The sequence below is a fragment of the Rattus rattus genome, chromosome 18, assembly GCF_011064425.1.
Source record: "Rattus rattus isolate New Zealand chromosome 18, Rrattus_CSIRO_v1, whole genome shotgun sequence".
NCBI lineage: Eukaryota > Metazoa > Chordata > Mammalia > Rodentia > Muridae > Rattus > Rattus rattus.
This window is the reverse complement of record NC_046171.1, coordinates 49,088,693-49,102,236: the sequence shown is the minus strand read 5'-3', so window position 1 is coordinate 49,102,236 and position 13,544 is coordinate 49,088,693. Positions and strand designations below refer to the sequence as shown.

The window sequence follows — 13,544 nt, the reverse complement described above, 5'->3', positions numbered from 1 at the left end:
TCTGAAAACTTCAGAGCCTTGATACTGTCTGAACAACTGTAAAGAAACTCACTTCTTTCTAACTCACTTTATAAACACAGTATGGAATTAGGAGCATTTTGGGAAAATAGTCATTCATTTATTTAAGGTCTATTTCAGAACTTTATATAATAATGGAAATGTTTCAGTAAAATCAAACACAAGTCACTCATCCATATCCAATTCCTGAAAATATAAAGGTACGATATAAATTATAATCTTTCAGTATAATTTAACTACTCATACTTGTTTTCATAATCATTGTAAAAAACAGATATGTATGGAAGCAGGACATTACAAAATAAATAACTGACTATACATAAATGCGGCTAATTTTAGCAAGCGTAACTAGAGTATATTTTCTATTATCAAGATTATCTTAGCTCTTAAAGTTTTTGAAGGTCACACATTGTTGGCTCAAATACTTCATTCAACCTTAAATAATTCTGAAATTAAAGTTGATAATCCTATTTAAAAAATACACATTTACTATATATGCTCAAGTTCCCATTTTAACGATAACATTTCATTTAATCCATGTTTTCCTGTTATAATTCTATCAAAATCTTCTTGTAAGTGTAAAAAAGCTCTTAGTCTCTCATAATAACTCTGGGATACTGACAGCAGCAGTCCTTGTGGTGTGCAGTCTGCACACCTCCCTGCAGGGACAGAATCCACACTACTCAGGAATGAAGTACTTCCTGCTTATAGTGCATACATTGCAATAAAAAGTTAAAGCTCACAGAAATATGTGTGTCAAGAACTTTTCAATATTATGTGGAAAATGAACACAAATTCTATGGACAGAATTATATCAACTGGGCTTAAAAATGTGGACTGTGTAATTAAGATTGCTAAACTCTGGTGAACTTCAAAGCTTATCGTTAACAAATTCTTATTTGTTTTAACTTTGCTAATGCAGAGGATTTCTAGTGGTCCACTATTTGGCTACTCAGCTGCCATACATAATATTAAAATTTAAAAATAAAAAAACATAAAACTACTGATATATGGTAAAATTTATTTAAATTAATTTAATATTGAATTAATTGTGAATGGCCATCTTCAAATGATTCTCATCATTTATGAGTAAGAGTCTATGTATAAAATAATTAAACATTGAATAATATATATACTCCATTATAATTGCTAATTTAGTCAAGTTACTTAACAGATTCTGAAAAGATGGTTTTATTTAGCTTAGGCAAAAGTGATTTCATAAATATTGTCAACAATATCTTAATTTGGAAATACGGCATACTTTTATACTAACCAATATATTTTATCTATGTATCTATAAAGATTTTTTGCTACTTTCTTACCTATTTCATCTTTTCTCATGTCTTTGAGTTTATCCACTGTAAGGTTTTTTTCTTCTAATCTTGTTAGAATGTGTGGTGGTAACACAGAAAATTGTCTCAAAGGGCTAGCCCAACCCCAGAGTCTCTTGTCAATGACTTTACTAAGATTCAAAAGCCTGTAGGTCATGGCAGGCCAACGTTTCCTCAGTGCAATTTCAAAGAGAGCACGGACAATTCTAGCTGCATTCTGAAGAACAAAAGAGGAAGACAGATTGATAACACACTTTTAAATGTCAATAAATTTATCATCCCAACTAGAGTCAGAAGGAGAAATCAAGCCACATACTTGAATTATGAACAACTGTCCTTATATAATCTTAATTATTCTCACTTAGAATGGGAATAGTCACATTACTACTGTGTACATGTCACTTACTAAACCCTCAGAGGGCAGCCTATTTCTACATTCTTAGGAAGCTCTGCTCCACACCCTCTAAGCAAGAAAGAAATAGGAAGAGACAAAAGGCAAACAAGGCAGATGAGGGGCTGCTCAAGTGGCAAAAATATGAGAGACAGGCTGACATGTCCCTAAGACGAATTCAGGAAGATTTTTATTTCAGCCAGGGGAGAAACTCATGAGGAAAGGGTGACAAGGAAATACTGGTGAGAGGATTGTGCAATGCGCAATCCCAGTGGCTCCCCATGATACAAACACTATAACTAGCTGTACAAATACAGCACTCATTTAGTTTTCATACAAAGTGTCATTGATAGTAATATTCTGAACTTACTGCTAGACAGACCGAAGCTTGGAATAATGAGCAATATTACATACCTATTTGGTGTCAGCATCTATTTGCTGCCAGGAGTAAAAAAAACAAAACAAAACAAAACAAAAAACAAAAAACAAAACAAAACAAAAAAACTCTATTCAACCTTAAAAGCTCAGTGGTCTGTGGTAACCAAACTGATTGACATATATAACTTTTTAAAAACTACCATGAATACTCCATTTGCTTTGTTGCCTTCCTTTATCATTAACTTTAGAGATGATTAAATGTTTATTTTTAAATGGTAATTTTTACTAAATTTGTTCTTTGATAAGTCCAAACATGTATACTGTGGTTACTCTTACCATCCCTGTCTCCTATTCTATCAACACTCTCTTCCTGAACGACCCTTTCCCACAGTCACGTCATGTGTCACTGAACTTAAGCAGGACCATGAAAATGCCTGTGGGCTTGGAACTGTCCAATGGAGCCTAGTGGGCTCCAATGTGGGTTCACTGAAGACAACGACTGCCCTTCCCCCCATTCCAATAGTAGCTAAGAGCCCATTAGGAAAGTGTAGGGTTAAATAGGGCTTTCCCTAATTACTACTTAATAGACGACAGGCCCAGACTGATTCAAGCTCAAAGGAGGCACTGCAGTTACTGTGAGATCAAGATTTTAATGGCTTTGTCATGCCAGACAAAGTGTCCCATAGCCTTCTCGCTTATCTTCAGGCTCTTACATTCCTTCTGCCTCCTCTTCCACAACCTGCTCTCAGCTTCCTATGCAGCACTATGAATGTCTTGTTTAGGGGTGAGCACCCAATCATCATGTATTCTCTACACCCTGAACAGCTATAAGTCTCTGCATCCCCCATTGCTCACTGCAAAGAGGAGCCTCTCTGGTTAAGGATAAGACTTAATCCAAGTCATAATTGATGTCATCAAATGAAATGGCAGCCAGTCAGGCATGGTAGTCCATGCCTTTAATTCTAGCAGCTGGGAGGCAGAGGCAGGGAGATCCCTGAGCTGGAGGTCAACTGAGTCTACAGTGTAAGTTCCAGAACATCCAGAGCTACCCTGAGAAACCCTCTCTTTAAAAATTAAAAGTGGTTGTGAAGATATGGGTGAAAGGAACCTTATTCACGATTGGTTGAAGTACAAGCTGGTGTGGCCATTAAGGAAATCATTATGGAGTTTCTCAAAAAGCAAGAAAGCAAACTCCCATACGCCTCACTACACTGACATATGCCAAGAAATCTGCATCCTACTATAGAGGCTTTGCATTCCTATTCACTGTTCCTCTGTCCAAGTGCCAGAAAACAGAACTGGTTTACTCATCAATCAACTGGTGAATGAATAATGAAAACGTTACATAAGGACAATAAAATTTTATAAGGCTACAAAGAAATATGAAGTCACAAATTTGTATGTAAATGGGTAAAATTGGCAGACTGTTTTGACAGTAGAAAACTTAGGGGCTTTGACTTAACTATCGGCTTTTATAGGTGAAAAGGAAGAGTGTTCAATCTAGACAACATCATACTAAGAACTGAATCAGATTAAATATTCCCAATGCCAATGCATCTTTACTCTTTAGAGAAAATGGGCATTTGTTTCTAAGAAACTATTTTTTCAGTATTAAATTCTTAAATAATATTTAGATAGTTGTGAATTGTGCTGATATTCATTAGAAATTGCAGAAATATGTCTTACTATGTTCCCGAGTGCAATGAAATAAGATTTTCATGATTATAACTACCAAAACAAATTTTACTACTTCATTCCCATTTGTTCTTGTAAAAAGAAAAATATACACCTGGCACAAACATTTGATCTGAAATGACATAATAAAGGTGATGATAATGATGCAAAGCGAGTGATCCGTGCAGCTTCAAACAACAGACACAGGGTCATTATTTTTAAACATGTAACATTTATTTGAATGCATAACCAGGCAAGTACTTGATTGTGTATGTGTACATGTCATAGGCACCTGAGAGCGTGTGTGTGTGTGTGTGTGTGTGTGTGTGTGTGTGTGTGTGTGTGTGTGTGTGCAAGTGCGCGCATGCGCGTGTGCTTACACACTGTAGGGCAACTGAGAGCATGTGGGTTCCAGAGACTGAACACAGATCCACAGCCTGAGTGCCAGACATACCTTACCGTCACAGAAACCTGAGTCTTATAGAAACATGGGGGTTTGGAGAACTTGAAAACGTTTACATTTTTTTCCTTTTATATAATCTGTGACATTATTATCTGGATTTTTAGCTAGAATGATTAAATTAATATATACATTCAAACTGTTTACCAATATACCTGAGTTCATATGTTTACATATCTTCCATTTTCAGCTATTTGAAAGCCCTCCTGAGTACTCATGACCATTAATATTCATGTAACATATAATGTTCTTTTTCTATGTAAATTTGAAAAAAATTATGCACACAAAAGGCAAGAGCGGTGGTACACCCCCCCCCCCCAGTACAGGGAAAGAGAGGCAGAGGCAGGAGGATCTGTGTAAATTATTTTTTTATGGCCACAGACTGGTTCACATAACTAATTTTCAGGTAAGTTAGGGCTGTACCAGTGAGATATTCATATTCTCTCTCTCTCTCTCTCTCTCTCTCTCTCTCTCTCTCTCTCTCTCTCTCTCTCTCTCTCTGTGTCTCACTCTGTGTGTGTGTCTGAAGTGTAATGTGACAAAAAAGTCACACATTCTAAATAAGATTTTGTTTCAATTTTTATCACTTTAGGGAGGCGCTACTCAAAATATATTACAAATGAACACTTAGGAGAAAAAAATACATGCTTTGCTTTATGGGCTCTGTCTATTAGAAAGGCGAATAGCAAATATAAGAACTGTGGTGCTTTACCTCATTTTCTACCATAATTTAAGAGGTTAAAAAGTAAATGAGCTGTAATTTAGGGAATAGTTGCCTTTCAAAGCTCACCTTTTAAGTATCAGTGGCAGAGAAGATCATTAGGGTTTTTTGTTTTGTTTTTTAAAATCAGACAGGGCTTCACTATATAGTTCTAGCTGGCCTTGAACTCAGAGCTCCCCCTAAGCTGTGTGCTACAATACCTGTTAAGATTATGTGTTTTCAAAGAGAGACCTAGCAAAACAACTGTAGAGTGAGATATATTTATTAAAGCATATTCAACAGTAAGCTTCAAAGCAGAATAGGAAGGGACTATGATTCTTACCTGGGCAACATATGCGGAATCTGATATGAGGGAGAAACTGTCCATCTCTCCTCGGCTGATGTAGGTCTGAAGTAGGATGTTTATTTTCCCATAACTATTTTCCACACCTCCTGGAGCTGAGAGTTCACAGAAATTGTTTAACAAGGCATCTAATTCTTCTATTTCTTCTTCTCTGACCTAGAAGATTTAATGTTTTTATAGTAATACTTTAGTTAAATTAATGAACATTTTCTTGTTCAAATTAAACTTCACTTTATGTTTGTACAAGCTTCCACTTTGTGATGCTTTCTTTTTGTAGTGGTGAAAATATTACTTTGCACAAGGTAGTTGTAAAATACAATATGAATCATCTATCTTGAAGCTGACACAATTACATCTTACTATTCATAATATTAAAGTTGCAATTGACATATAAAAATTTGCTATGCCATAAAAATTAAATCATCTGACCTTATCATCCTTCAGTTGATGAGATTTCATTTTTTATTTGATCAGAGTTAAACCTCTGCCCAACTGGATTAGGGCAAACTTGATTATCTTCAAATACATTCACTATAGTCACATATTTTTATAAGGCATAACACATTCACAACTTAAAGTTGTGAAGTACGATGTTCAAGGTATTGAAGTTTTTACTGTTAATGAGATTAAATTAAAATACGGATAGTGCAGAAATATTCAAATTTAAATCTAACCACGCACGTATTTTGTATTTTCTTCAATGAACTTTGCATTTTAATAGTTCAAAAGCTACTGACTGATACTATTTAATAGTTTCTCTCTCCTACTTCCCCCTACAACTCTCTGAGACATAATCTCTTTGTGTAACTTGCCTAGAACTTGCTATAGAGACACGATGGCTTCAAACTCAGAGATCCTCAGCCTCTGTCTCCTAAATGCTAGGGCTAAAGGCATGGACTACTGTCCCTGATTCATTTGATAGTTTTAATACTATAAAATCTACATTATTGATTTACGGCAAAAGCAACAAATGTTGTGAGGTATAATTTTAGGACAGTGGACATTTTTGATGTATTGATACTCCAAATGTAATATGATGCATAATTCTTATGTTGAGAAATAGCAATTAATTACAAGCTGATAAATTAATTTATGTACTTACATAATAATATTTAATTCTAACCTCAAGATATCTTACCTTAATTTGATCAAATTCTTCAGCTTTGGAGACAATAGCAAAGATATCACCTTCTGTTTTGTGTGCATCAAAGAGTTCATTGAATGTCTGTCAGAATAAATATTTGATTAAAATTAATGAAGCATTCTTAAGTTGCCGATCCTATTCTAAATTGCACAAACTTAGAGAAATGGAGCCCTAAACCATACAGACATTTGTTGTACAGTACTCCAAATTCTCATTTTATAAGACATCATCAGAGTTAGAAGATCTATAAGAGCAAAAAGATAAATAAAGGCAGTTATCAAGCAAAATCTACATTACATGTCTAAAACGTGTTCATCAGAACATTTGTCTGTGTATATAGAAATCTATATCATTGACAAATACTAAATTAATCATATATCATATACACTGCAGAGAAATGAGTAGGAAACAGTAATCTGATGATTCCCATATTTTTATCGGTGAAATTAGAGGAAGAAAAGCAGGCAGAGGGCATACAGGATGAAGGTGGAAGATGCCAGCTCTGGGAGAACTGCTAACGCACTGGCTTACTAACAGGAGACATCCAAGAAAAACTGTGCAACAGAGAAAATGAGCAGCTGATCAATGCGTGATGCACAAAGCGAACGGCTGACAACTTGCTTGAAGAATTCCCAGATCACAGTTGTAAGATAAAAAATGTCAAATGATTTAAAGAAATTTAACTGTTATGCAAATATAAAGTTTATTTTGGAAAACACAGGGACCAACTAGTACTTTCTAAGACCTGTTTTATGTATTAAAAAAACAATGTAATGGTACAAAAGCTACATTTTATATAAACTGATGCTTCTACATTTGAAGAAATCTAACTGGAATGATTTCTTTTTATATTAAAAATATTTATGGAAGTCCCAAACAAAAAAAATCAATATAAAATTCACGACATGACCAAATAAAACAAATTTAAGTTTTCTCATGAATGATCACTGTGACTTTCCAACACACGCAGATATAAAGGCAGTAAGTAAGTTAAACATGTTGGCACATGCCTAGTACCCAGCACCTGGGATGCAGAGTTGGGAGTCATTCATTTGCATTTAGAAACTGGCCACAAAAAATGAGACTCCACACCAGAACCATTCACTAAAAAAAAAAAAAAAAAAAAGAGAGAGAGAGAGAGAAAGAGAGAGAGAGAGAGAGAGAGAAAAAAAAAGGTAGTAAGTTTCCATTGTATGTTTAAAATATTAACCTTCAAAATTCCTCAAGCTGCAACAGTCGGTTTGTCCTGGTGAGCTATTTTAACTCTACCCACTGGTTCTTAGTAAGATGAAAAATTTTCTTTTACTTTTTATTTAAAAAAAAAAACATTCAGATATTTATCTTAGTTAGGTTTCTATTGTGATGAAACACTATGACGAGAAAAAAAGCAAGTTGGTGAAGAAAGGGTTTATTCAGCTTTCACTTCCACATTACTGTTCATCATCAAAGGAAATCAAGAAAGGAACTCAAACATGGCAGGATCCTAGAGGTAGGAGCTGATCCAGATCATAGAGGGGTGTTCTGAACGGCTTGCTCAGCCTGTTTCCTTATAGAATCCAGGGACACTGGCAAAGGGATGGCACCACCCATAATGAGCCAGGCCACTGGGGACTAATTGAGAAAAGGCCTTACAGCTGGGTCTCAGGGGAGCTTTTCCTCAACTGCGGCTCCTTCCTCTCTGATGACTCTAGCTAATGTCAAGATGACACACATCCAGGCAGAATACTACCATTTCCCATTTAATATAGTCTGGCATTCATCCTTAGGACTTAAGAGTATGCTCTACATCCTGTAGAGTTCACGGACTGGTTGGCAAAGAACCCAGATTATTTAATGTTGTATGTTGTTAGTACTGAGGGTATTATTGAATTAGTATAAATAAATATATTTTGCTTTATTAACTGCTTTTCTTATTTTGCATTATCAGCATATACTGAAGACTAGAAACTATTTAAATCTAGAAATGAAGATATTGCTCTATTTGTTCCATTCAGGATATTACCTCAATGGTGTTGTATTTAATATAGTAGTGGCTGGCAGTTCTACCCAAATCAGTGGAAGAAAAATAGCCAGTTCGTTCTTCAAAGCGAATCATCCTAGCTTTATCCAGCTTTTGTCCAACTTCAATAAGGAGCTGTTCTCGGTGCTTTCTTAACGTTGGGTCCATCTACATGGAAGAAAGAGAACAAATACATGCAAATGTATCAAACTCTTTAGAAAGTTAGTGCACATGCCTACTCACAGAAATTAAGTATCAAACTCTTTATAAAGTCAGTGCACGTGCCTACGTACAGAAATTAACATGCTTTTATGACAGTTTAGATTGAAATTAAGTTCATTTTAAGAATGGCACAAGTTAAAGGTATAGTATATGCTGATTTTATTAACACACAATTTGGCAATGGTTAAAAATGTCTATCTCTCTAAAGATGTACTACTTCTCTGTGACAAACCCTTTTGCTAATTTTGTAGAATAGTAGTAGAGCATGCTGGTGTTATCTGTGATCACTCATGGTTCTAAAACACGGGGAAATTACCGTTTTTATAAATAATGGTAACTCAGTTCACACTGACCAGACTTTCTAGTCCGGCTCTTCTCAGCCTCTGGGGTCACTATGGAAGTCTGGGTTTCTATGTTCACATGTGAGAATCTTATGTGGCAGTTGTCTTTCTATGTATGTATCATTTAATCTGTCCCATGGTCTCATTCCAGGGATGTGGTCACAGTAGACAGGATTTCCTTTCCTGACCCATATTATTCAGTGTATGTACAGAACACATTTTCCTTGTCCATCTCAGCTGGTGGACGCATGATGAGCTGTGGTCACTTCCTGGTGATTGCGAAATTGCTGCCATGAACACAGGACTGTAGATGTCCTTTCGATATACTGATTTCATTTTTATATGTGTATGTATGTGTATTTTAATGTTTGAGAAAAAGTTAGAAAAGATTACTAAGCTTAAAAACCACATGTTATCGATTTACACATTTTCTTTAAATATTCTAGAATCTAAGATAGTTATATCTGCAGAATTCCCGATAACAAATACTTAAAGGTAGATATAATTTTTTTTTTTGCTAAAACAAATAGGGTCTTAAAATTATTGAGCCATATTACTATTTCAAGAGGATTAGTATTAGCATTTCATGGGGAAATGGTGGTGAGAGTGCTCTTGCCCAATAAAGATCCACAAAACTAAATTCACATTATCCTTTCAAAAATAATTCAATTATTCAAAAATAATTCCAATAAATGTCCTTGCATTTTCATGTCTGATGGGAAAACTATTTTGCTTATCATAAAAATGGAAACAAAGAAGAAAATTGGATATTCTTTATAGTGTTGAATCTATTACAATGCAATGTTGCTTTGAACTTTTGAGATACTTCACAAAATGCTCCAGGATGGCCTCCCCCTCATAACTCTTATTTTGGCCTCTCAGAAGCTCGGTTTAACCGGCATGTGTGACCATGACTTGCACCAGTCATTTTAGGAGCAGAAATTATGATATTCAACCCAATCTGAAGTTACTCCTATTGTTATCCTTGTATGTTTATGTGTACCTGCAGATTCATATGTGTGGCACACGCCAAGTCTCGAAGATCCCGCTTAGTTATAGGCAAGAAAGTAATGTTTCTAATGGAGTGGAAAAATATAAAAACTATCTTTAAAATCATGAGTTAATATTGCTGTCATTTATTTTAAAGTAGGTCTTCTAAAGATGTATCCATTTGCCTACAAAATTCACGACGTCTTTGTTTTAATAGCTGAAGTATTCCATTGTGTAAATGCACCATGGTCTTGACTCCCAGGTTAAGAATCGCTGTTCTGTAGCCTTTCCAAACAGCACCGCTGACTGAGGGAGAAGTGTTCAGATACACAGAGAGCCCTCTGTGGGGAACACTTCTCATTCAAAACATCGAATATGCACCAAGATAGGCTCTACCCCTTTGGAAAGCTTTCATAATGGCCTCAATCGTCGTCACAATCCTTTTACTTGTAATGTGACCATCCAGTGTTTTATGCTTACCATGTATCCTAATGAAAACCTGTATCTAGCAACCAATCACTTTGGCTGTAAAATAATGCACTGACTTAAGACCAGCATGGAAGGAAGGAAGGGAGTGGGATACTTTCCAGGGAAAAATCCAAATACGGAAACTCAGATTTCAGACAGCATCCTTGGCGCTAGTTGTTGCTTCTGTATGAATTTTATGAAATCTACTACTCAGGAAAAGGGGAAAATGAAAGAAAAGCCCAAGAACTGGCTTTGGAAGCAGGATCAGGTGTGTGTTGGTGGTGAAAGGAGAAACATTTGGAGTTAAACATTTTTTGATAATTTTGCCTTGACATACGTGAATATCCATACGATGATAGTGAAATAATGTTTTCATTAGACCACAACAGGGTTTCTTCTGTAATTAGGAAGCACTTACAGCACAAAAACGGAGTTCTAAAGAAAAAACAAGATCCTATGGAATCTGTAAGCCATATGGACCACACAACCGTAAAGCTCAGAGGAAAGGCTGTCCCCACATGCATCCAATTCTCAGTCTGCCTATGCACTGATACATGAAAGTGATCCTGGCCGCCAAAGAGTTATGATGATAACTCATCACTGCCACCACTTAAAATTTTCAGAATAGAGGGTAAAGCAATTTGATAAGGGGAACAGATTATATAGAACATAAGCCTATTATTAAAACATCATCATAAATTTCTTCCTGTCCAGTTTACTCCCAAACTAATATTTCAGTTTAAAACAAACATAGCAAAATGCTGCAAATGGAAATCTATCTGCAAATGGCTTCATCAGCACATAAATACGGATTTAACAGTATTAGTGGTAAAAGAGATTTAAAGTAATGTAATTATCAGGGACAATTTCATTTTCCTCAGTGTTCTCTAAAAAACATTACAGCTTTGAAATTTTCTTCCAGTTCCCTAACTCCTCTTCAAGTGAGGTGAGAGGAACCCACATTTACTTTCTTTTGCATTATGAAAGGATCACACGACTTAAAAGCAAGCCTGAGCTTCGGTTCTCCTTCCCAGTGAGCTGGATACCTGGTATGCTTTGTGACTGATGCCGTAGGCGAGTGGGTTTGCTCTCATCCGCACGTAGAGGTACGTGTAACTCATCCACTTCACCGCCTCTTCCACATTGGTGACTGTTCCTAGTGCGATCTGGACGTTAAAAATACAGCAGAAATTAAAGCAAAGCAGGAAAGACCAACAAATATTATAGCAAACACTACTTGACCAGAAATTAAGTCTTTGAACATAGGTCACTGTATGTATTGTATTTTTAAAAAAAGGCAAGCACAATTGGTAGACATGATATTTTCATTTCCCAAACATCACTGTTGCCTTATATAATTGAATTAGAAATGAATCTAAAATCTGAATTTCTTCAATGTTATGGCTTTTGATTTTTTTCCCATGAGTGATCTTTATATAGTATTAACGGACTTTTGTGTTGTTATTTTTTTCCTAACTCACTTAATATTCAATTTGTTTTAGTTTCACATAATTTCCTGAAAAGCTTAATATAAGTATACTAGAACAATAACAAAGTCCTACTGTGTGCAGTACTTCCCTGCTTCTGTGCAGTAAGTACCCAGAACACAGAAGGAAAGCTAGCTGTCTCTACAGATAGTCTTAGCACTGGGACAGACACACAAACAGAACACGACAGAAAACTGTAACCATTTCTACAAAAGAAAGAGAGCAGGTTTATACATATTAACACTTATACTTAAGACATGTCCTGCCAAATATGGCGATAACCACTGCCCCTATGTGGATGTGAGGCTGCAGTGTGTCCTATGTTTGAAGCTAGCCTGGGCGAAGGAGTGACAAGATTTCATTTCCAAAGCACTAACAATAAGGAAAAACCAGTCCAACAAAACAAGAAGTGCTTTCATTATTCAAAAAGAAATTATATGTGTGAACTATAATTAAAAAAAGAATGTTTAGATTATGTCCAGAAAGTGCATGGAATGTACAACATGGCATTTAATGTATTTTTGATATGTACTAGCTTAAAAAACATCAATTAATGATTTAAAAATACAACTAACATGAGCTCTGTGTAAAGAAAATAATTCTTAGACAGTGACATTAACAGAATTTTAATGAGACACTTGTGTGAGACGTATTGGATTTTCTAGCAGACCAACTGGAAACAACAGTGCTTTCTGGGAGAGTATCCTAAGTGTGAGACTTGACACCTGCAATTCTTCTACAAATCCTTAGTTCAATTCAATAAGAAGAGATATGTCTTGTATAAATTACTCCATCTTAGGAAGAAAAAAAACAAGGAATGTGATAACTAAGGTACGAATATTGAAGAAACTGAAATTTTAATTAGCTTTATTCTATATAATTTTTAGAAGCAATATAAAGAAAGTCATTTTAGCATTTATACTAGAAAAACTTCATATATGTTTTACCTCGTATAATTTTAATTTTATATACCTAATTCTGTTAGATATATATGTAGATTATCAGGCAATGTAGGTAAAGAGTATGCTTAGTGCATTCAAGGCCATAGATCGAATCCTTAACACTGTCCTACCCACGCGTGCAAGCAAAACAAGCATACTAACCCTAAATTTGAGTCAGTAAGGAGCTACATAATTACTAAAGATTTACGGTTTCTATTCTGGATGTGTAAAACAAAAAACCAAAAACCAAGTATGTTTGGCAGGGCAGTGATGGTGCACACCTTAATTCTAGCACTTGGTAGGCACAGTCAGGTGGATCTCTGTAAGTTCAAGGCCAGTCTGGTCTACAGAACAAGTTCTAGGACAGCCAAGGCTACACAGAATAACCCTGTCTGGAAGAAAAAAAAGAATGAAAGAAAGAAAAAGAAAGTTGTTTTATTGAAATCTATTTGCATGTCTGAATTTCTGCAACTACTATTTCTATAATTTATGTGTTTCTATATATAATCTATGATATGTAATAACTACTTTAACCATTAAATATCATATAGCCCAATACTGAATTGTGTTCAGGAAAGTTAAGAATTAAACATACTGGTTGGGGATTTATAGTGGTAGAGCCTTGCCTAATACTGA

General features: G+C 35.4%; 1 protein-coding gene across 1 annotated transcript in view; it reads right to left on the bottom strand.

The window, feature by feature from the left end:
* The window catches only part of Ascc3 (activating signal cointegrator 1 complex subunit 3), a 274,305-nt gene that overhangs the window by 126,379 nt on the left and 134,382 nt on the right, over positions 1–13,544 (bottom strand). Inside the window, exons 19-23 of the mRNA XM_032888665.1 lie at positions 11,527–11,646; positions 8,463–8,627; positions 6,455–6,541; positions 5,296–5,472; positions 1,341–1,566 (exon numbers count right to left, since the gene is read on the bottom strand). Of these exons, the coding sequence (XP_032744556.1) occupies positions 1,341–1,566; positions 5,296–5,472; positions 6,455–6,541; positions 8,463–8,627; positions 11,527–11,646 (775 nt within the window). The remainder of the gene's footprint in view (positions 1–1,340; positions 1,567–5,295; positions 5,473–6,454; positions 6,542–8,462; positions 8,628–11,526; positions 11,647–13,544) is intronic.